This window comes from Bubalus bubalis, chromosome 20, assembly GCF_019923935.1.
Source record: "Bubalus bubalis isolate 160015118507 breed Murrah chromosome 20, NDDB_SH_1, whole genome shotgun sequence".
Lineage (NCBI taxonomy): Eukaryota > Metazoa > Chordata > Mammalia > Artiodactyla > Bovidae > Bubalus > Bubalus bubalis.
The window spans coordinates 4,171,011-4,195,225 of record NC_059176.1 but is presented as its reverse complement, the minus strand read 5'-3'; the positions used below and the strand labels follow the sequence as shown (position 1 = coordinate 4,195,225).

Sequence of the window (24,215 nt, the reverse complement as noted above, 5' to 3'; positions counted from 1 at the left end):
CTTGAACGTTATTTTTTCTGCTTTAGGCAAAACTGCACAGGTGTTCTGGAGAAGGCAATGGCACCCCACTCCAGTACTCTTGCCTGGAAAATCCCATGGACGGAAGAGCCTGGTAGGCTGCAGTCCATGGGGTCACGAAGAGTCGGACATGACTGAGCGACTTCACTTTCACTTTTCATTTTCATGCATTGGAGAAGGAAATGGCAACCCACTCCAGTGTTCTTGCCTGGAGAATCCTAGGGACGGCGGAGCCTGGTGGGCTGCCGTCTATGGGGTCGCACAGAGTCGGACACGACTGAAGCGACTTAGCAGCAGCAGCAGCACAGGTGTTCAGTGGCTCCTTAAAAAAAATGGTGTTGAGGCAGACTACCTTCTCCGAGTCTGATGGGGAAGAGGCTCCCCAAGCCACACTTACTGGCTAAGTGACCTGGGGTGAGTTACTTAACCAGTGCTTCTTCGATCCCTCATCTAAAAACCGGGGATAATGATACCTGTCTGCAGGCTTTTACGAGGAGTGCCTAAGCTAATGGGTGTGAAAGCACTAATTTGAGCGTGGCCCCGAGGAGGAGATCAATAAACAGCTGTTTCTGTGCTGCATCCCAGCCACCCGAGCAGACCACAATATTTCTGTCTTCTGAAACGCTCCCTAGAGAAGCAACTTGCTGCTGCAAACAAGACTTCTGCGTTGGATCCTGCGAGCTTCGACCTATTCAGCTCTCTCACTGCCTGAATGTCAAGGTGCTTGAACAGGATCCGGAGCCCCGACTCCTGGCCCCGAGTTCCGTCTGACCCCCTCACTGCTCACTTAAGGCCCAAGCTGCTAGGTCTCCCATCGGTATCTGCCTCAGTGGGCTTTTCTGGACGGAGCCCTTCCTGTAGGCCCTGGGGCTCAAGTTCCCACCTCGTAATAAAGACGAGGGAGGGTGTTTATGATGGAGCCAGGCGCTGAGTGCGGTCCAGGCTGAACTTGGCTCTGCCCTCTGTTTGCCTTCTCCTCCCTGGGGTGGGCTCTGGGCGCGGGCGTGGGGCGCTCACTCGGCCAGCCTGGCGGCGTCCGGGGTTCTACCCGGGACCAGAGACAAAGAGGCCGCGTCTCCACATCAGGGCTGAACTTCCACCTTAGGTCCCCCTCTGAGTCTTATTTCGCTAATGAGATCAGACAGGCTTGCAATTTTAGGTAACTGCAGTTGCTAAGAGTGGAAGAGGGACTCATTCCCTGGCGTTCCCACAAGTCCTTCCCGGCTTGTTTAGCTTGGGAAATGAGGCAAGAACAGGTAGAAACACTCGGGGTCAAACACAAGCCGTCACGAGAGAGACTGACTCAGGCTTTACTGACAGCCTTATTCACCCCCTCAGCCCTCTCGTAGGCTATTTATTTACTCATTTGTTCAGTAAATATTATGGAGTGGCTCACCTGTGTCCTGACCTTGTCACACCCCAGGCTTCTGCCTGGTCTGGGTCACAGCCACACTCCTGCACCCCAACCTCGTACCCTTCCAGACCCGGTCGAAGGTTGTCTCCTCTGGGAAACCTGCACCTGATCTGTGGCAGACACCCTTCCGCCCTCCCTCTCCCGAGGAAGGCCAGCTGGAACGCCTGGGTCACACAGGCCTGACTAAGAGCAAGGCTACCTCATGTGCATCCTGGGGCTGGTGAGCAAAGCTTTCTAGCCAGTTCCCCTCATCTGCAAAGTACGGATAATACTCATTTGCTGCTGTTGCTGCTCAGTCACTAAGTCACGTCCGACTCTTTGCGACCCCATGGACTGCAGCACACCAGGCTTCCCTGTCCTCCACTCTCCCCTGGAGTTTGCTCAAGTTCATGTCCACTGAGTCGGTGATACTATCTGATCATTTCATCCTGTCATCCCCTTCTCCTCCTGCCCTCAATATTTCCTAGCATCAGGGTCTTTTCCAATGAGTCAGCTCTTCGCATCAGGTGGCCAACGTATTAGAACTTCAGCTTCAGCATCAGTCCTTCCAATGAATATTTAGGGTTGATTTCATTTAGGATGGACTGGTTTGATCTCTTTGCAGTCCCAGGGTCTCTCAAGAGTCTTCTCCAACACCACAGTTCAAAGGCATCAATTCTTCAGCACTCAGCCTTCTTTCTAGTCCAACTCTCACATCTGTACATGACTACTGGAAAAACCATAGCTTTGACTATATGGACCTTTATTGGCCAAGTGACATCTTTGCTTTTTAATAAGCTGTCTAGGTTTGTCAATAATAATCAGTTCAGTTCAGTTCAGTCGCTCAGTCATGTCCGACTCTTTGCGACCCCATGAATCGCAGCACGCCAGGCCTCCCTGTCTATCACCAACTCCCGGAGTTCACTCACTCACGTCCATCGAGTCGGTGATGCCATCCAGCCATCTCATCCTCTGTCATCCCCTTCTCCTCCTGCCCCCAATCCCTCCCAGCATCAGAGTCTTTTCCAGTGAGTCAGCTCTTCGCATGAGGTGGCCAAAGTATTGGAGTTTCAGCTTCAGCATCATTCCTTCCAATGAACACCCAGGACTGATCTCCTTTAGGATGAACTGGTTGGATCTCCTTGCAGTCCAAGGGACTCTCAAGAGTCTTCTCCAACACCACAGTTCAAAAGCATCAATTCTTCAGCGCTCAGCTTTCTTCACAGTCCAACTCTCACATCCATACATGACCACTGGAAAAACCATAGCCTTGACTAGACAGACCTTTGTTGGCAAGGTAATATCTCTGCTTTTCAATATGCTATCTAGGTTGGTCATAACTTTTCTTCCAAGGAGTAAGCGTCTTTTAATTTCATGGCTGCAGTCAACATCTGCAGTGATTTTGGAGCCCCCAAAAATAAAGTCTGACACTGTTTCCACTGTTTCCCCATCTATTTGCCATGAAGTGATGGGACCAGATGCCATGATCTTAGTTTTCTGAATGTTGAGTTTTAAGCCAACTTTTTCACTCTCCTCTTTCATTCTCATCAAGAGGCTTTTTAGTTCCTCTTCACTTTCTGCCATAGGATGGTGTCATCTGCATATCTGAGGTTATTGATATTTCTCCCGGCAATCTTGATTCCAGCTTGTGCTTCTTCCAGCCCAGCATTTCTCATGATGTACTCTGCATATAAGTTAAATAAGCAGGGTGACAATATACAGCCTTGACGTACTCCTTTTCCTATTTGGAACCAGTCTGTTGTTCCATGTCCAGTTCTAACTATTGCTTCCTGACCTGCATACAGGTTTCTCAAGAGGCAGGTCAGGTGGTCTGGTATCTCCATCTCTTTCAGAATTTTCCACAGTTTATTGTGATCCACACAGTCAAAGGCTTTGGCATAGTCAATAAAGCAGAAATAGATAATACTTACCCCCTAAAACGAAATGCCTGTGGATATTACATAAAATATAAGAAACATCATTTTCAATGTGCAAACAAGCTTGCAAGAAGGTGAAGAAGTCACCCAGAATTTAAGGGAGAGGTAAAAGTGAGTGACGGCTTAGCCAGTCCTGAAGCTGAAGTGACTCCAGGCTATCAGGCAGGCCCGAGCCCTGACAGTGGAGGTCTCAGTGGTTGTCGGGGACAGGAGAGAGGGCTTATGGCACCTGCGAGATGGGATGTTGGGACCAGCATCTCTGCCCACAGCCAGGACCTAAGAGGCTTCATCTGTAGGGACGAGCAAAGACGGAAGTTCCCCCTTCTGGAGCAGGGAAGATGTCCAGTACCCGCCCCCCTCCCCCGGAGCCAGCATCTCCAGGCACAGATGGACACATTCCCAGCCTTCTTCTATCTGGCCTGGCCTCGGGACTGGTTCTGGCCAATGGATGCTGAGAAGAAGAGAGGTGAATGACTTCTAGACCAAAAACAGACTCTGCACGCCACGTGTCAAGATGGCAGAGCTGTGTTGGGATTGAGGCAACCTGGGTCACTGAGTTGCTCCATGTGGGGCAGCTGTCTAGACAGTTGCTCAGATTCCCTGAAAACTTTGCAGGAGCAAGAAGCCTCTGTTGGGCTTAGCCAGAGAGAGGGATTGTTCTTTAGTGAAGCAGGACTTCCTGACTAAAAAGTTGGCAAAGGAGATGACAAGCAAGCTCGCTGTCTCTCTGGAATGGAGAGTCTCCTGTGTTCTTATTTCACAGAAGTTTGTGGGTCACATTTACACTACGTTTTGGTCCAGAAAACCCCAAATGGTAAAATTAAAGATATTCCAATAAGGTTCTCCTGCTGGAAGCAAACAAATCCCCCTCATCCGAAACCTGGCCTCAAAGGACCCCACCATATAAACCTACCAACAAGGTGTTCACAGTCCCAAGTCAGAACCCCAAGTTCATCAAATACATGCAACTACTAATTAGAGAACTTAAACGTTTTTTTAAATGTTTGTAAAATTTATTTATTTTAATTGGAGGATAATTCCTTTACAATATTGTGATGGCCTCTGCCATACAGCAGTGTGATCAGTCATAGGCATACATGGGTTCCCTGCCTCTCAAGCCCACTGCTATCCTTCGCTCCAGTTGCCACAGAGCGCCGGCTTTGGGTTCCCTGCATCGTACGTCAAACTCCCACTGGCTATCTGCAAAGAAACGCATTTGAGTCAGTTCCAATGAGGTGGATGAACCTAGAGCCTATGGTACAGAGTGAAGTCAGAAAGACAAAGACAAATATTGTACATTAACACATATATTGGAATCTAGAAAGAGAGTATCAGTGAGCCTACATGCAGGGCAGCAAAGGAGACACAGACATGGAAAACAAACCTTTGGACACAGTGGGGGAAGGAGCGGGTAGGATGATGTGAGAGAATAGCATCAAATGTTTTAAAGAACTGAAACGGGAAACCAAAATTATGGGGAATTAATAAAGCGCTCTTGAAAACAAACAAACAAAAAAAGACCAAATAAATTTGAAAAGGAACCAAGCAGAATTGGCTGTGAAAATCTTACTGATGGTATGAAAACCTTCCTATTTGGTAAAACAGCAGATCAGACATGTTTCCTGAAAACAGAATTTGTCAAATCAAAGGTGGAGTGAAAGAAATTACCTACTGATGCAAAGAGAAAAAAGGAGGTCAGAAAAAAAAAAAAAAAGAAAGCCGTTAAGAGACACGAGGATCAAATAAATAGCATAATGTTATCTAATTGATGTTCTAGAAGCAACTAGACAGAACAGGACTGAAAGGTGAACTTCATGAAGATATAATGACGAAGAAGTTCCCAGAACTGATGATGGACGGAAATCTTACATTTAAGATGCACGGCGAGTCTGTAGCAGGATAAATAAAAATGAATTCATGCCTGACACATCAAAGTAACACCACTGGAGACCAAAAACAAAGCGGAAGCATAAAAGCAGCCTTTTATTTATTCACTCACGTATAAAAGAGAGATTTTTTTTTTTTGAACACCTACTATGTGTCAGGCACTCATGTAGACGCTCGGGATGCATCCATGGAAAAATACACAGAGTTCTTGCTCATTCTCACAGGGGACGGAGATAATGAATAAGCATAAGTAAGTAAATTTTACAGTGTGTTAGAAACTGATGGACGTGCCAAGGGAAAAAAAGAAGAAAAAAGGGGATTTGGAAAATGTGTGTGGTGGGGAGGAGCTGGGGCAGAGTGTAATATTAAATAAAATGTCAGGGGAGGCCTCTCTGAGAAGGGGAAGTTTGAGCAAAGACTTGAAGAGAAGAGGGAGTTAGTGAGACGATGGAGGAGGAGACATTTCAAGCAGAGGAAACAGCCAAGGGCTCCCTTGTCTGCAGAGCTTCTTGTATGAAGTATCTGTTCAAAGTTTTTCATCCAATATTTTAATTACGTTGTTCATGCTCTTATTAAATTCTGCTAAAGTCCCTTATCAGACTGTGAGTTGCAAGTCTGTTCTCCCAGACTGGCTTGCCTGTCCGTTGTCTTAACGGGTCATTTGAAAGGTGGATATTCATTTTGATAACACCCATTTTTACCATTTTGCGTTTTGTGACAGTGTGGGTCTTATTAAGAACTCTTTGCCGAGTACTTCCCAGGTGGTACAGTGGATTTGAATCTGACTGCCGATGAAGAGGACACAGGTTCAGTCCCTGGACCCGGAAGATTCCAGGTGCTATGGGACAAACTAAGCCTGTGTGCCACAGACACAGAGCCCGCACCCCAGAACCTGTGCTCCACAGCCAGAGAAGCCACCACCACGAGAAGCTGTTCACGGCAGCAACGACCCAGGGCCACCAAAAATAAAGAGATAAAATTCAAAGAATTTAAACACCCTTTGCCTACCTCCAGGGCACAAATCATTTATCTCCATTTCCTAGAAGTTTTATATTTTTGGTTTTTATGTTTGGGTCTGTGATCCATTTCAAAATCACTTTTGTGTGTGATGTGAGGTAGGGGTTGAGGTTCGTATTTTTATGTATGCCTATCAATATTTGTTTTAAAGACTTTCCTTCTCCCTAAGGTTCACCGTGCACATTTTTTAAAAAAATCAATTGGCCATACATACCTGGATCTTTTTCTAGGTTCTCTATTCTGTCCCATTGATTTAGATATTTGTCCTCACACCAGTAGCATGCTATTGCTTCACAGTAGGGCTTAAAATTCAGTGGTATAAATCCTCCTTCTCTGTTCTTTTTCGAAATTGCTTTGGCTATTCGTGGTCCTTGAATTGCCATGTAAATTTTAGAACTGCCTTGTCAATTGCCACAAAAAGACCAGTGTGATTATAATTGAGATTTGCACTGAATCCATAGATTGTTGAGGGCAAAATTGATATCTAACCATTTAGAATCTTTGGATCCCTGAACAAGATATATCTTTTTATTTCTTCATAACATCCTTTAGTTTCTCTCTTATTTTTCTTTTTAATTTCAGTGCTTTATAGCTTTTAGGGTACAGGTCTGGTATATATTGTGTGACATTTATCCCTAGGCATTCATGTATTTTATGCTATCATAAACTGTATTGTTTGTTAAGGCTTTTTTTTCAAAACAAACAACTTTTTATTGACGTAGAATTATTTTTGGCAGTCTTGACCACATGTTTATTCTGTTTATATTAACGATTTCCTAAAACTCACTATGAGGTAGGTATCTATTGTTACATTTTAAAAGTAACCCAAAACATAGTGACTTAAAACAACAAAATTTATTAACAATTTCTGAGCGTCAGGAATCCATGAACTGAGTGGTTCAGGCTCAAGGCTTCTCACAAGGTCACAGTCAAGGGATTGTCTAGACCTGTAATATCTAAAGCTTTTACTTAGGCGGCATGTACTTTTGGTGTGTTTTTGTTTTTGTTTAATTTAAGGATAATTGCTTTACAATATTGTGTTGGTTTCCACCATCCATCAACCTGAATCAGCCACAGATACACGTACGTCCCCGCCCTCTCGAACATCCCCCCACCTCCCACCCCTCTAAGTTGTTACAGGGTCCCAGTTTGAGTTCTGTGAGTTACACAACGAATTCCCACTGGCTATCTGCTTCACGTGTGGTAGTATGTATGTTCCCACACTACTCTCGCCAACTAACATACAGTTGGTTTACAATGTTGTGTTAGTTTCAGGCATACAGCAAAGTGATTTAGTTTATGTATCTGTATATTCATATATATATGCATATATATATATATATACACATTCTTTATATGCACACATATATATTAAGTCACTTCGGTCGTGTCCGACTCTCTGAGACCCCATAGACGGCAGCCTATGGGGTCTATATATAGCCTATATATATAAATATGTATATATACATATATATATATTTATATACATATATATAGTATACAACATTTATATACATATATATACATTTATATATACATAAAAAGAATATATATTCTTTTTTAGACACTTAGAATATCAGAAGACATGTATACCCTTTACTCACCTTTTCTAATGATAATGCCTAAGTCGTGGACCAATTAAGAAAACCAAGATATTAACATTGATAAAATACTATTAACTAAACTACAAATTTTATTTGGATTTTACCACTTTTTCACAAAGTGAAACTCCGGAGCGCAGTTCAGGATCCCACACTGCTCCTAGCTGGCACGTCCTTAGTCCCCTACAGTCTGTGCAATTGTTCAGTATTTCCATCAGTCAGGACTTGGCACCCTTGAAGAGCAGTGGTCAGGTGTTTTCTGGACTGTCCCTTGATTTGTGTTGTGTCATGCCTTCTCATAGTGATCTGAGGTTCTGCATCATCAAGAGAAATACCGCAGGAGTAACCTGTGCCATATCAGGGAGCCCTCGACGTTATCATGTCTTATTTCTTGTGACGGGAACTTTCATCATTTTGTAAACATGGTGTCTGTCAGGTTCCTCCATTGTGTAGCCACTATTCTTCTTTTTGTAATAGAGCAGGGAGATACTTCGAGGCAATGCAAAGGTTCTGTTTCTTCTTAAACTTTCTCCCACTAATTTTGGCATCCATTGGTGTATTTTGCCTCCATGATATCTATGAAATTCTAATGGCAATTTTTTGATTTCCCCTTATTCCTTTTTACATGAATTAATTGGACTTCTATAAATAGGTATCATTCCTTTTCATTTCACTTCAGTGATAGTCCTTTTCATATAATTTCATTTATTTATCTATTACATTATTAATTTATATTTGTTCAGACTAAAATATATTCAGTTTATTATTTGGGTTAGAATCCAATACTTGTTGTCGTTCAGTCACTCATTCATACCCGACTCTTTGAGAACCCGTGGACTGCAGCACACCAGGCTTCCCTGTTCATCACCATCTCTCGGAGTTTGCTCAAACTCATGTCTGTTGAGTTGGTGATGCCATCCAACTATCTCATCCTCTGTCACCCGCTTCTCTCCTGCCCTCGGTCTTTCCCAGCATCAGGGTCTTTTCCAATGAGTTGGCTCTTCACATCAGGTGCCCAAAGTACTAGAGCTTCAGCTTCAGTATCAATCTTTCCAAAGAATATTCAGGGTTGATTTCCTTTAAGACTGACTGGTTTGATCTCCTTGCAGTCCAAGGGACTCTCAAGAGTCTTCTCCAGTACCACAGTTTGAAAGCATCAATTCTTTCACACTCAGCCTTCTTTATGCTCCAAATCTCACTTCTATACGTGACTACTGGAAAAATCACAGCTTTGACTATATGGAGCTTTATCAGGAAAGTAATATGTCTGCTTCTTAAAATGCTGTCTAGGTTTGTCATAACTTTTCTTACAAGGAGCCTTTTAATTTCATGGCTGCAATCACCATCTGCAGTGATTTTGGAGCCGGAGAAAATAAAGTTTGTCACTCTTTCCATTGTTTCCCCATCTATGTGCCATGAAATGATGGGACCGGGTGCCATGATCTTCGTTTTTGAATCCTGAGCTTTAAGCCAGCTTTTTTACTCTCCTCTTTCACTTTCATCAAGAGGCTCTTTAGTTCTTCACTTTTTGCCATAAGAGTGGTGTCATCTGCATATCTGAGATTATTGATATTTCTCCCGCCAATCTTGATTCCAGCTTGTGCTTCATCCAGCATGGCATTTTGCATGATGCACCCTGCATAGAAGTTAAATAAGCAGGGAGACAATACACAGCCTTGACGTACTCCTTTCCCAGTTTGAACCAGTCCATTGTTTCATGTCCAGTTCTAACTGTTGCTTCTTGACCTGCATACAGGTTTCTCAGGAGACATGTAGGGTGGTCTGATATTCCCATCTCTTTAAGAATTTTCCAGTTTGTTGCAATCCAGGCAGTCTCTTGCTTTTTCTATGATCCAATGGATGTTGGCATTGGATCCTCTGCTTTTTCTAAATCCAGCTTGTACATCCAGAAGTTCTCAGTTCATGTGCTGTTGAAGCCTAGCTTGAAGGATTTTGAGTATTACCTTGGTAGCATGTGAAATGAGTGCAATTGTGTGGTTGTTTGAGCATCTTTGACATCGCCCTTCTTTGGAACTGGAATGAAAACTGACATTTTCCAGTCCTGTGGTCACTGCTGAGTTTTCCAAATTTTCTGGCATATTGAGTGCAGCACTTTGATAGCATCCTCTTTTAGGATTTGAAATAGCTTAGTTGGAATTCCATTACTTCCACTAGCTTTGCTTGTAGTGATACTTCCTAAGGCCCACTTGACTTCACACTCCAGGATGTCCAGTTCTAGGTAAGTGATCACACCATCGAGGTTATCCGGGCTATTAAGATCTTTTTTGTATAATTCTTCTGTGTATTCTTTATATCTTCTGCTTCTGTTAGGTCCATACCATTTCGGTCCTTTACTGTACCCATCTTTGCATGAAATGTTCCCTTGGTATCTCTAATTTTCTTGAAGACATCACTGGTCCTTCCCATTCTGTTGTTTTCCTCTAGAATCCAATGCTCTCATGGTCATTCTGTTTCTAATATTGTTACAGCGTTGGCCATTGGGAGCTCTTTCAGACTGGCTCCTGTGCCTTTTCAATATTCCCTCATTCTTTTGCTTTTCGTTTATATAATTCATTTATAATACAGCATTTTAAAATTTCACTTACCAACTTTTTTTGATAGTATGTGAACATACAATTGATTTTTGAATATTTAAAATAGGTTTCTATAAGCAGCATATGGAGTCTTCCTTAGTGACTCAGATGGTAAAGAATCTACCCTCAATGCAGGAGACCTGAGTTCAATCCCTGGGTCGAGAAGCTTCCCTGGAGAAGGAAATGGCTACCGACTCCAGTATTCTTGCCTGGACAATTCCATGGACAGAGGAGCCTGGCGGGCTACAGCCCACGGGGTCGCAAAGAGCCAGACCCGGCTGAGCGGCTAACGTGTTCACTTTGAAGCGACGTACAGTCAAGCCTTGCTCTGTCATCCGGTGTCACAATCTCTGCGTTTTACTGAAGTGTTTGTAAATGTAAACATTTAATGTAATTATCAGAATCACTGGCTGTAGGTCTACCGTCTTTCCACTTTTTTTTTTTTCTTTTGACTGTGTTGGGTCTGCACTGCTCGGCGGCTTTTCTCCAGCTGTGGCAAGCGGGCCTACTCTCTAGATGCTGTACACAAGCTTCTCGTTGCGGTGGCTTCTCCTGTTGCAGAGCACGGCCCCCAGGGTACACGGGCTTCAGAAGTTGTGGTACACGGGCTTAGGTGCCCCAGGGCATATGGAATCTTCCCAGACCAGGGATCAGACTCATATTCTCTGCATTGGCAGGAGGACTCTTAACAACTGAGCCACCAGAGAAGCCCTATCCACTCGTTTTTTATTTGTCCCATCTGTCTTCTGTTCTTTTTTTTCCTTTCTTCTTTGCAATTAATTATGTTTTTTTAATTCCCATTCTCTCCACAGATTGATTCTCTCTACTCAATCGTATCTCTTTGTTCCAATTTTCAGAAGTAGCTGCAGAATTTAAATGTACATATCACAGTCTACCGTCAAATGCTGTACCACTTCACATATAATGTAAGTATCCTGCAATGTTCTTTCATTTAATTCCCCTGTCCTATGTACTACTGTGGTCATAGATTTTACTTTTCAATATATAATAAGCCCCAGAGTATATTGTTAATATTTTGTTTTAAATGGTCAGTTGTTTTCTAAGGAAATTAAAAGTTGAAGAAAATTTTTCTTTTAGTAAGTGTTTTTAAATGCAATTAGCAGAATAATGTTAAATATTTCATGTAAAAATTAATATTCCATACGTGTTTGTATATTTTAATGTTTAATATACAAAATGTACAGGAGGTTGATTATCAAACATTACTTCTTTCAGGGAATAAATTGAAGATTTTATTATCATTGAGATTCTATTTGAATCTGAATGAAATGAGTATACATGACATCTATAATTTAAATATATTAATTCAAGTTTTTAAATAAAACTTATGAACCGCCAGAATGCCACAAATATCACTGTGAATAATCAGCCTTAAAATGAGCTTTTGTTTGTTTTTAATTTTTTTTACATTTCTCTACATATTTGCCACTTCTAATACTCTTGCCTCTTTTTCTGTAGATCCAGATTTCTATCTAATATTATCTTCTTTCTGCTTCCTTTAATATTAACTTCCTTTAATATTTCCTGTAGTGTCAGTTTCTGCTAGGGTCTTAAAAACCTCTTTATTTTGCCTTCCATTTTGGAAAGATATTTTTGCAGAAAAGAGAATTCTGGATGAACCATTTCCTTCTCTAAAGATATTCGCCCCACTGACTTCCAGCTTGCACTGTTTCCAAAAGGAATGCTACTGGCATTTGTATATTGTTCCTCTGTAGGTCTCGTTCTTACCTGGCTGCATTTAGTATTTTCTGTTTATCTCTGAATTCAGAAAATTAATTATGATAGAGCTCAGTGTGCTTTTCTTTTTATTTATTCTACTTCATATTCACTGAGCTCAGATTTGTATATTTATAGTTTTTATCAAATTGGGATGTGGCATTTCAGCTAGGCTTCCCAGAAGGAGCACTTCTGTCTTTGAGAATAAAGGCCAACTGATTATTATTAATGACCCTAATAACCACTTTTCTTAGGATGCTGTCCAGAAGTCCAAACAAGCAAATCTCAGTTTGATGCTAACGATGCTGTGATGTGGGTTGAATTCTGGTGAGCATCTGAGGTTCTCTCACTTCCTTGGAGACTCGACACATCACCACCACTGCCTTTGGGCTTGGCCGTGGTGATGGATAAGGCATCCCAGGTGGCTCAGTGGTAAAGAACCCGCCTGCCAATGCAGGAGACACAGGAGAGGCAGGTTCCATCCCTGGGTCGGGAAGATCCCCTGGAGGAGATAATGGCAACCCACTCTCGTATTCTTGCCTGGAGAATCCCATGGACAGAGGAGCCTGGAGGGCTTCTCTCTATGGGGTACCAGAGAGTCGCACTCAACTGCACACACGTGCACAACTGGTGATGGATATACCACGTGCTACCCAGGATGCAGGAAGGGCACCCGTCCTTTAGAAGAGGGAAGCAGTCTGTTTGAGCTTGCTGAGTGGACCTCCTATGCAGCCCCAACTGCCTGGCAGGTCAAAGGGTAAGGGAGGAGAGTGGGTCTGCACTGTCTCTGGGGTCTTCATCCCCGTAGGATCCACATGGCTGGGCACACATCCCCAGGAGGCCGGCACGGCTGAGCACCAACCTCTCCTGGTCACCCGTCCTTCCCCATCCTCAACACGACATTTGCAGCTATTCTGTTACCTCTCCCGGGCACTGGCCCAAACATCGAACTCACAAACTCAACCCTTCCTCCTCCTTTTCAATGAGAAACCACTCGTGGAGGGCTCCTGTTGGAGGACAGGGGCTGTTACACGGCAGCCTTGAGAACACCAAGGGTCAGACCTTCCTCAGCCCTCCACTTTGCCCTTCCCACCAGGCCGGCCCCCCAGCCCACTCCCCCTCATCTGTCCTTCTCCCACCCTGGCTGTCACCCGCCCCTCCAGGAATTTTCCTCCCCCAGAGAACCAGGTCTGGAACGAGGGCGAGGCAAATGAGGTACTCCCTTCATGCAGAATTCAAGGAAACACCAAAAAGCTCAGCAATGAAGATTAGTCGCATTTAAGGCAATAATTTTTAAGTCAAAAGTAATGCAGATACAGCTCAATCACAACAGCAAAATAAACAGCCCAATTCAAAAATGGGCAAAGGAACTGAATGGACATTATGCCAGAGAAGTTACAGAAATGGCGAAGCAGCACATGAAGAGATGTTCCGCATCAGTAGTCGCTGGGGAGACACAAGTCAAAACCACAGTGAGATACCACCTCACACCCGTCGGGCTGGCTAATTTTTTTTTTTTTTTTTAATGAAAAGAACAAGTGTTGGAAGGATGTAGAGAAACTGAAATCCTTGTGCATTGCTGATGGGAATAAGAAACAGAGCATCTACCATGGAAAACAGTTTTGCCCGGCCTCAAAGAGCTAAACGCAGAATTACCATATAATCCAGGAATTCTGCTCTGAAAGAATTGAAGCCAGGGACTCAAGAAAATCTTTGCACAACAATGTTCATAGCAGCACTATTCACAATAGCCGAAGGGTGGAAATAAACCCCAAAGTTCATCAACCTATGAATGGATAAACAAGATGTGGCCTATCCACTGAGTAACGAAATGTTACTCAGTCTTAAAAAGGAAGTCAATTCTGGTACTCTTACAACACAGACGAACCCTGAGGACAGTACGCTGAGTGAAATGTCAATAACAAAAGAACAAATAGTTCGGACTGTACTTCCATGAGTTCCCTAGAGTAGTCAAATCCATGGAGACAGATAGTAGAAGGGTAGCTTCCAATAAGCTGGGCGAGGGAGAAAGGGGAGTTTGTGTGTAATAGGGACAGAGCTTCAGCTGGGGAAGTAAGAAATTTCTGGGGATGGACGGTGGTGAGAGTTGCACAAATGTGAATGTATTTAACGGGCTGCCCATGTGGCTCAAGGACAAAGAATCCGCCTGCCGATGCAGGAGACATAGGAGACGCAGGTTGGATCCCTGAGTCAGGAAGATTGCCTAGAGGGGGAAATGACTACCCACTCCAGTATTCTTGCCTGGAAAATTCCATGGACAGAGGAGCCTAGTGGGCTACAGTCCATGGGGTCGCAAAGAGGACACAGCAACTGAGAACGCACGCAGTTGAATGTATTTAATACCATTGAAGTGTACACCTAAATATGGTTGCAAATGATGAGTTTCGTGTTATGTATATTTGACCGTAACTTAGACAAAAAATAATGGGAAAAAATCCCTGATGAACAAAATACCAAAATTTAAAATAAAGACAAGATCTGTGCTAGGCCAATCCTTATGAGAACCTGAGTGAGACAGAACCAGACTAACCCTGTCTTCACTTTAAATTTTGGTATTTTGTTCATCACAGACTTTTTTGATTACTTCTATTTTGTTAAATACTGCAGTAAAATGTGAATTATCTGGGTCACTGGTACTGAGGATGCTTCCTGAGATTTTGCATGTCGTCCCGGTGCCTCAACTGCCATCTGGCCCTAAGGTATTCCGTTTAAGCTACTGAAAAGATGAAATCTCCCCCATTCCTCCCACAGAGAGTCAACCTCGGCAACTTCATCCCGCCCCCGGAAGAGCCCACGGCCACTTCCCTTCTGGCCACTGGATCTGGGCCAACCCCTCTTTCTCTCTTTGTATCCCCCACCACCAACACACCACAGAATAAAACCAAAGGCCTCTTGGAATATCGCCAGACAAAAATACTGGAGTGGGTTGCCATGCCCTCCTCCAGGGGATCTTCTTGACCCCAGAATCAAACCCAAATCTCTTATGTTTCCTGTATTGGCAGGAGGAGGTTCTTTACCACTAGTGCCAGCTAGGAAGCCCTCTTGGCATATTTTCCAGCCTTAAGAAGGAAGAAAGGACTTCCCTAATGGTCCAGTGGTTGAGGATCCACCTTGCAAAACAGGGGACACAGGTGTGCTCAGGTTCAGTCCCTGGTTGTGGAAATAGTATCCCCGAAGCCACGGAGCAACTAAACCTGAGCACCGAAAACTGCTAAGCGCACGAGCTGCAACCAAGACCCGAGGCAGCCAAACAAGTGAAAAAATAAATACAACTTTTTAAAAAAAGGAAGGAAGATCTGACTTATCCTATCACCTGGCCAAACACTGAGAACATTAAGTGAAATAAGTAAGACAAAAGGACAAAGAGCATATGATTCCACACTTATGAGGTACTCGGAGCAGTCAGATTCACAGAGACAGGACTTTAGGGTGGGTGCCAGGGGGAAGCGGGGGTGGGGGTTGTTTAATGGGGACAGAGTTTCAGTTGGGAAAGATCAAAGAGTTCTAGAAACGGATGGTGATCACGGTTGTACAATGATGTGAAATGTACTTAACACCACTTCACTATACACTTCAAGATTATTAAAATGGTAAATAATATGCTATGTAGATTTTTTTCCAAGGAGCAAGCATGTTTTAATTTCATGGCTGCAATCACCATCCGCAGTGATTTTAGAGCCCAAGAAAATAAAATCTGTCACTGTTTCCACTTTTTCCCCTTCTATTTGCCATGAAGTGATGGGACCGGATGCCATGATCTTAGTTTTTTGAATGTTGAGTTTTAAGCCAGCTTTTTCACTCTCCTTGGAAGGGAAGTTATGATAAACCTAGACAGCATATTAAGAGGCAGAGACATTGCCGACAAAAGTTTGTATAGTCAAATCTACGGTTTTTCCAGTAGTCATGTACAGATATGAGAGTTGGACCATAAAGAAGGCTGAGTGCCAAAGAATTGATGCTTTCGAACTGTGGTGCTGGAGAAGACTCTTGAGAGTCCTTTGGACAGCAAGGAGATCGAACCAGTCCATCCTAAAGGAAACTAACCCTGAATATACATTGGAAGGACTGGTGCTGAAGCTGAAGCTCCAATACTTTGGCCACTGGAGGCAAAGAGCAGACTTGTTGGAAAAGACCCTGATGCTGGGAAAGACTGAAGGCAAAAGGAGAAGGGGAAGACAGAAGATGAGATAATGGGATGGCATCACCAACTCAATGGATGTGAGTTTGAGTAAACTCCGGGAGATAGTGAAGGACAGGGAAGCCTGGCAAGCTACAGTCCATGGGGTCACAAAGTGTTGGACACAACTTAGTGACTAAACAAGAACAACAGAGTAGATTTTACAATCTTTTTTTTTAAGCTGTAAAACAAGACAAAACAAGAGTGGCCTCCTGGTCTCTCTGGGGTAGTCTGACACAATGAACATTCATGATGGAGCTCCCTTCCTCCCTTTGTCTTCTGAGCTCTGTGGACCAAAGTCGCGTCTCATCTGGCCAGAGGCCATTTCTTGTAAAACAGCACAGATAAATATTTTCTACCTCAGCCTGGGTAAGAGAATATAAATAGAAAAAATCCAGTGTGATTTTTAAAGTCATTATGTTTTGTTCCCCAATCTTTCCGACTCTCGTATTGTCTTGCGAGCGTGCGCGCTCAGTCGTGACCGAGTCTTTCAACCTTCTTTAATTGGGAAAATGCACCTGGGACCACTCCTCCAGCCTTGGCCGTGATTCCCTCACTCGTCCCAGCTCCCCTGGGACTGCACACCGTCCTCGTCCTCGCGCAAGAGATGCCCTTGGCGTCTGTGCTCACCATCCTAACAACGGGCACACGGGCGCTGCATCAGGGCACGTGCATGATCTCCATCTGAGGGATGGGGACAGGAGCCCAGAGGGGCCAAGTGACTTGTCCAAGGTCACACAGCTAGCCTAACCTTGGGCTGTGGGCTCTGGCCCTGCCTCCCCCACCACACCTCCACCCTCTAAGACATAAGACAGGTCCTTGCGCATCTTAACAACACCCACGGACCTGCTTCAAGCCTTTCTCCCCACCAGGCTCCCCAGCCCCACAACAATTACCGCATGAAAACCAGAGTCCACCCCTCCAAGCGTAGCACAGCCAGGACCAACCAGTCCTCTGGGGACCCAGTTTCCTCTTGCAAATGAGGTTGGGGAAAGTTGGGGGCATTCGTGGCCAGGGGTACAAACCCTGATAACGAGGCTCAATGGGCGCCCCCCAAGATGTTTCTGCCTGAGGCTGGGGGTGGCGCCTTGGCCAGAACAAGTTCCTGGGCCGGCCTTTCCCAGAGGGCTCCCATCTCTGCTTGGTATGCGAGGGGGGTCCGAGCTGGGGTCCAGCCGCCTTCCCAGGCCATTCAAGTCAACTCCCGCAAAGGCTTTTTGTTGTTATTACCACCCTCCGCCATTGCCAGGGGCCGTTTTTGTCTTCCCAAATGGGAAAGTATCTTTTACTTTTCTCTTTTGACACTGACTATTTGGCCTAAAGCAGGGACCAATTAAACTAATTAATCCCCAGGCGCTTTGCCGGAGGAGCAGCCCGGCTCTCACACTCGGGTCATTCCCGGGGGAGAGGGCGAACTCCAGCATCCTTTGTGTGCCTCTGACCTTTGGGCCGGACAGGCCTTGGCATGGCCTCCCCGGGCCTCCCCGCCTCCCCCACCTGCCACTTCGGGGGGCACCCGGCTCTCCCAGCACCTTCCACATCTCCACCTGGGGTTCAAGCCAGGCTGCAGCCCCCAGAGGGGGCCGCCTCCCCTCTCCCACGCACAATTAACACTTTGTCTAGGAAGGGGGAAAAACGCATCCGCAAGTCAGGGAACCCACAGTCAGCTGAAAAGAGGGTGCTCGAGGTGGAGTCCAGAGACCCCCCGGGGTGCCCCTGGCAGGGGCGCCAATCCTGCCAGGCAGATCAGCCCCCAGTTAACGGGTCCCTGGTCAAACGCGTTTTCCTCCTGGAGGACAGCAGAATTTCTTTGGCTCCGACAGCGAGGAGCAGCTGTCCACACTGTTTACTCAAATACCATTCTGGCAATGTTCAGAATGTTTTTTTTCTCTCTTCCCTGCAGGATCTGAAACCATCCGTGGGGCTGTTGGACGCACGCGTCTACACGTGGCTTTCCAGGGTGGCGTCTTCGCCGCGCACAGAAATCCTGTTCCCTGGAGCCCTTTGCCGCGTTCCGCCGGGCCTCCCCCACCCACACTGCGCCCACCCCCGCTAATGGGCATGTTTCCGTGAACACTGAAGACGAAAAACATGCGATTTTGAATGTGTCTCTTTCATGGTCACACATTTCTTTTCATTGTGCGTTTTGGCTGAGCCACGCTTCCAATTCCCAGGGACCCTCCTGGGCTCCGCTTGCAGAGCATTTTTGCACTTCGACAGCCCCTCCCCCGTGAACCAGAGGTCGCTGGACCCTGGATTGTGTAGGGTGTCTCTGAAAGCACTCTCAATAAAAAGCTCCGGGTCTTTGCGTCTGGTTTCCCTGTGCTGTTGGGGCTCGGGTCTGGCTGATCCAAGATTCGTTCCGCGGCCCTGCACACCCGGGTACTTCTTGAGACGCACGGGCTTCCAGAACTTTGCACAACACCGCGACCGCAAGCACTCCGGCTGAGGCCGTTTCCGGTTGCCTTCCTACAGGCCAGTCATTTCCTGGCCCGGAGGCATCTCCATGGGCCCCCACACCACCCTTGTGGGTCTCTCTTCCTCGAGATTAAGTACAGCCCCCTCGATGGGGGTGGAAGGCGGGTTCAGGGCATTCCTGGCTGGCCTCCCTGGGAGCCCCTCCCAGACCCCCACACGCTGGTCCCAGAGGCCGCTCACCGTCCAGCAAAGAGCCTGCCTGTCCTTCTGGGCCTTTCAAGTCTCCTTCCACCCACTGCTTCCCATCCTGCCAGCTGCAATCCCACAGGGTCCCAACACTCCAGGCCTTCACATATCTGACTCCTGCTGCTGCTGTAACAAGACCTCACCAACTCTGCAGCCGAAAACCACACAAACCCTTGTACTTTCGGCTGAGGAGTCCAAGTGGTCTCACCTGGCTAAAACCAAGGCGTGACCCGGGGCGGTTCTTCCTGCAGGCTCTGGGGAGAAGTCTCCTTGCCCTCCAACGCCTGGGCTCGTGGCCCTTCTCTCTGCCTTCCAACTACATTACTATAGCCTCGGCTTCCATCATCACATGCTCTTTTCTCTGATCCCACCATCTCCTGCTTTCCCTAAGGACTCTCCAGGTTACCTGCCCCTCTCTGGGTGATCCACGACCATTTTCCCACCTCAGGATCCTGAGCTTCATCTCATCTGCAGAGTCCCTTTGGGGTCCCCTGTTCAACCACTCGCAACGTTCCAGCTGATGGCCTGTTTGCCTCCAGTCTCCTGTCTGAGGTCCGAAAACAACGTGGGATGTAACAGGACAAAAGCATTAACTCCATCTTACTTGTGAAAATGGTTGGATAACATCACCGACTCAATGGACATGAGTTTGAGCAAACTCCAGAAGATAGTGAAGGACAGGAAGGCCTGGCGTGCTGCAGTTCATGGGGTTTCAAAGGGTCGAACAAGACTGAGCGACTGAACAACAGGCGAAAAACCTGAGACGGGCACAGCCGGCAACATCAGAGCCAGATGGGCAGGAAGGTGGGGCTCGGGCCCTGCCAGGACTGCAGTAGGCACCGCTCACCCACAAGCCGGCTGGCTCAGGCTGCCCAGCCAGTGGGCATCCTGGGCCTTGAGAGTACATGACCACAATGCACAAGCCATTCATTCTGTTCCCCGGGTTCCCAATTCTAAGCACAGGCATTTCGCAGTTGGAACAAAGGATCTCATTTCTCTCCCAGGCCCGCTTCTTTCCAGTGTCGCTGCTTAAAGAAAGAGCACTGGATGAAGGGGGAGAGAGGCCTGGGCAATACACTAACTCATACATACACATGCACACACACACACACACACACACACACACAAACACTCAGGAGCACGGGCGACCCAGTGCCCTGAGCCTCAGATCCCTTTTCGCCACGGGATATGAGTAGGCTGACATGTGCATGTTCCAGGCCCCGGGCTTGAGAGGAAGGGGCAGGGCATGTCGTCTTCTTCCTCTTCTCTGCTTGGCCCTGGCCGGAATGCAGATGGGATGCATGGAGCTGCAGCAGCCATCTTAGACCCTGAACTCAAAGTTTCTTTTGAGGCCAGTAACACATGTCTAGGTTCCTGAGGTTCTGGTGTCACCATGTCATCCTGAACCACTTGGACTGTAACATAAGAAAAAAATTAACTCCCATCATGTTTAAGCCACTTCGGGGGGCTCAGGGTTAGGTATTTGTTCTAGCAGTCAAGCCAATATGTTGACTATTAACAGATTTGGCTACACAAACGTAGTGGGGCTGGGGCATTGCTACAACAAACCCAGACTTCCAAGGTCGGCCTCCAGAGTCTAGGATTCAGATTTTGTGAACTGGAAAGCTATTGGCCCTGGTGCTGCCGAAAGCCTGTCATAAAAATGCTCCCTGCGAAGTCTGGAAGGTTGAATACATCGTGCTGGCCCCTGAGAATATAAAACTGGCTTGAGACTCAGTGCGGGTGTGCTGGCTGCGGTGTGCTGCCTTTACGAAGTCATACAGGAAAATTACGAAGATGGATTTGGAGGTGCAGTCCTGGTGGAGAAAGAGATGACCCCATCCCTTCCCAGCTCCTCCCATAAAGAGTTCTCAAACAGGCAAGGGCAGCTGTCCTGGGGGCCACGGTCTGAATGTGGTTCCGTCTCCCCATTCAAGCCTGTGGTTCAGATAACATCAAAGTAGCTGCTGTGAAATGAACTGAAAACGGAGGCCTGGAAACAAAAGAGCAGCTTCATCAGAGTAAAAAGCAAGACCTGGACAAGACCTTAAGTGGGGTTACATGCAATATTGAATAACCAGATGCAAATAGACCTACTAAGTTTGGGAGGGAATTGTGTTGCCAAATAAACCATAGCCCAGCTTCCCAAAGCTTGTTCCTTTTTGACACTCCCACCCCAAAGAGATCCCTAGACACTCCTGAAATGTAGACACAGCCAGAAATATGCTGTGGAGGTTTGGTGGCCACCAGGAAGGGCGTAGTCAGCCACGCCCACTACTAGGGTGGATTTGGAGACAGGGGTGGGAAAGGAGAGCGCTCTCAGAGGACCCAGCAAGGCCAGCGGGAGATGGTGGACAATGCACTCCTCCAAGAAGCAGAGGCTGGGTGACCAAAGGGGTCAGCTGCAGCAGAGTGGTGGTGACGCCTGCCCAACCGGATTCAGTCATCATCCTGGACAGCAGCAGCTGTGTTGTCCATGCTCATCTGTTCCAAAGGCAAGATTTACAGCAGTTCTGCTGTTCTTGCCCCATCATCACCTAAGGGAGGCCATAAACCACTGTCTTTTTCATTAATAGTTTCCCTGCCCATGAGCCTTCACATCTGGTCTTGATAAGAGGTCTGCACGGTCCCTTTGGACCCTGGACATGGCTGGATGCAATGCCTGGGCAGGACTTCAGGACTGATCTCAAGAGAAGGGATTGAATGTGTCCAGAGGCTGGAAGGGAGAGCCTGCATGGAAGTCAGGGGCCCACAGGGGTGGACCATGGCCAAGACTGTTAGTTGTTCCCCAATATCTGTTTGCCCCCTTGCTCCTTAAAAACAGAGCCCTTTAAGTTTGAGCTAAGAACAGAGCCGCTCCCCCCCCCCCGACAATGTTTCCTGCCTCCCTTGCAGCTAGATGAGGCCACGTGAGAAACTTGCAGCGAATGGGATGCAAGCAGAAGCAGCACATGCAGCTCCTTAAGGAAAGAGCCATGCACTCTGTGCTCTGCCTCCTCTTTCTCGGGCTGCATCGTGTGGTTGGCTGTAGGCACGACCTTCCTGAGCTACAAAGTGAAAGGTACTTGAAGGTGGAAGAATGGGGGTGGGAGGATCCTGTGCCCCAGGAGCCAGGAAGTTGCAGTATCAGCCCTGCACAGCTTATACTGAAAGGAAGAAAAGGAAACATTCTTATTTTGCTCACTGTGATGGCATCTTTGTTACGGCCGCCAGTCCTGTAACTAACAGAGCAGCAGTGTCTCTCCATGAAGGTCCCCAAGTGAAGGCTGGGGAGGGAGAGCAGGAACCTTGCCCTGTTTTTGTTTGCCTTTTTAACCAGAAACACACTGTAGTGTGATTGTCAGTTACTTCTAAGTCTACCTCTCAGAGGGAAAGGCTACATCCTCAGTCTCCATAGCAATGTAGAAAAGTACTTTGTAAACATAAAACCATTTGTACACGTGTACGAGATCACTGTTGTTATAGCTTAATTTCCACTCCCCCAGCTATCATCCGGGGTTAAGTCAACGACTGGCTTTTTCGGGAAATACTGGATGCACTCTGCGTCATCCGGTAATCTGTTCATCTGGGTCTTGGTTTTGTCATCTGTGAAGATGGAGATCACAGTGGTTGCTGCCACCCAGGGCTGTTGTTGGGATTCTGGTGCAGGTAAAGCCCTTGGCTCCATGCCTGGCATTCAGCAGGTGCTCAGGGAAGTCACCGACTGCATTACAATCCATGTGCCAGGATCCTGGGACTCCCGAGGTCAGAAGGCAGCTGAGATGCTGCTGATCCAGAAGCAGTGGGGCCAGTGCCTGTGATGGGCACCGAAACAGAGCCTGGGAAGTTAGGGCGCACGTGACAAGCTCATGATGACCACACACAGGGAGAAATGACTGGAGGTGCCCACAGGTGACTGGACCCAACAAGAGGGGCCTGAAGATGCCAGAGTGGAGAAGCACATGGCATACCTGGCAGTGAGGATGCCATCTGTGAAGATGCATCTGAGATCAGCTAGAGGGCAGGCGGGTGGGAAGAGCAGAGGTGTCTGGCCCAGGCCTGGAGAGCCGTGACCTTGGGAAGAGGAGGAGGAGACAGACAGGGGATGGGGGCAGCAATGAGACCAGGATACGCCCAGTTCCCTGGTGCACTCAGACCTCCCCCCATCCTCCCTGCAGCCTGGCAGGACCCCCGTGGATTTCAGATGACCAGGGTCTGCATCTGAGTCATCTCTCTCTCTTCTGGGGTCTACATCCTTCAGCATCATCCCTGTCCATCTCCACCCCCACCACCACCCACTCCTCCACCAAGAGCCCTCTCATGCCCCCGCACCAATGGTGGGGGGTTCAGGAAATGCCTGGTGGGTGAGGGCCTGGCACACAGTAGGTGCACAGTCTACATCTGACATGTGAAGACACAGTAGGTGCTCAACAAATGTTTGGTGGGGGAGGGCCTGACCCACAGTAGGTGCTTTTACATCGGCCAAGTCAGCCCTTGGGTCTCATGCCCTGAGTGGGCCTGAGAGCTCCTGGTCATGACCCACTGCACGCCTGACCCACTGTGCACCCGTCCCCAGGAGATCTTGGTTGCCTGGCTTCTCCTTGGCCACTTCTGCCAGGATCTGGGTGTCCTCAGGAGACCCTGAGAAGCGAGTGCCACAGAACTGGGAGGCAGTGTTCCTTTCCATCTTCCCATCGGGCTAAGACTCAAAACAAAACTGTCAGATTTCAGAACATTTCACAGCGGCAAAAATAACTGCACTTGGGGAAAAAACACACAGACACTTCTCAAAGTCATCTAGTGCTTCCACAACGTGCCAAAAGCTTCTGGAATTGACAGGTTCGGTTTGCCACGCACCAACTGCGCCTGCCCTGCCAGCCTCGTCTCCTGAGGCCCCCAAACCCTCCCCCCCAACCCCGCCTGTGCCAAAACCTCGGCACAGACAAGGCAACAAGGCAGATGCTGCAGAGCTGTTTTTGTTTGGCCCTACTAAGTGCCGATTCAGTCACAGTACCCAAGATTCACAAGCCACGGATGCCAAATTCCAGGCCCCGGGGGCAGGGATGGAAGGAGAAAGATGACAGTGGAGAAACACCCTGATGGGGTTCAGAGCGCGCGTTCGCCATTTACCATCTCAGTGCATCCCCGCAGCCCCCCACCCATGTTACACATGGGCACCGAGACTCAGAG

General features: G+C 47.0%; 1 protein-coding gene across 5 annotated transcripts in view; it reads left to right on the top strand.

Moving 5' to 3' along the window:
• LOC112580945 (uncharacterized PE-PGRS family protein PE_PGRS36) overlaps positions 1-18,690 on the top strand; it is a 41,580-nt gene extending 22,890 nt beyond the window's left edge. For 2 of the 5 annotated variants that reach the window (XM_025271842.3, XR_003105399.3), the window contains exons 2-3: positions 11,305-11,373; positions 18,286-18,690. In XM_025271842.3, coding sequence (XP_025127627.3) covers positions 11,305-11,372 — 68 coding nt within the window. In that variant the 3' untranslated portion in view covers position 11,373; positions 18,286-18,690. Of the gene's footprint in view, positions 1-298; positions 739-11,259; positions 11,374-12,438; positions 12,512-18,285 lie in introns of those variants that run through there. The other 3 variants (XR_003105398.3, XR_003105402.2, XM_025271843.3) reach the window with 3 other exon arrangements.
• Positions 18,691-24,215: the final 5,525 nt, after the last annotated feature.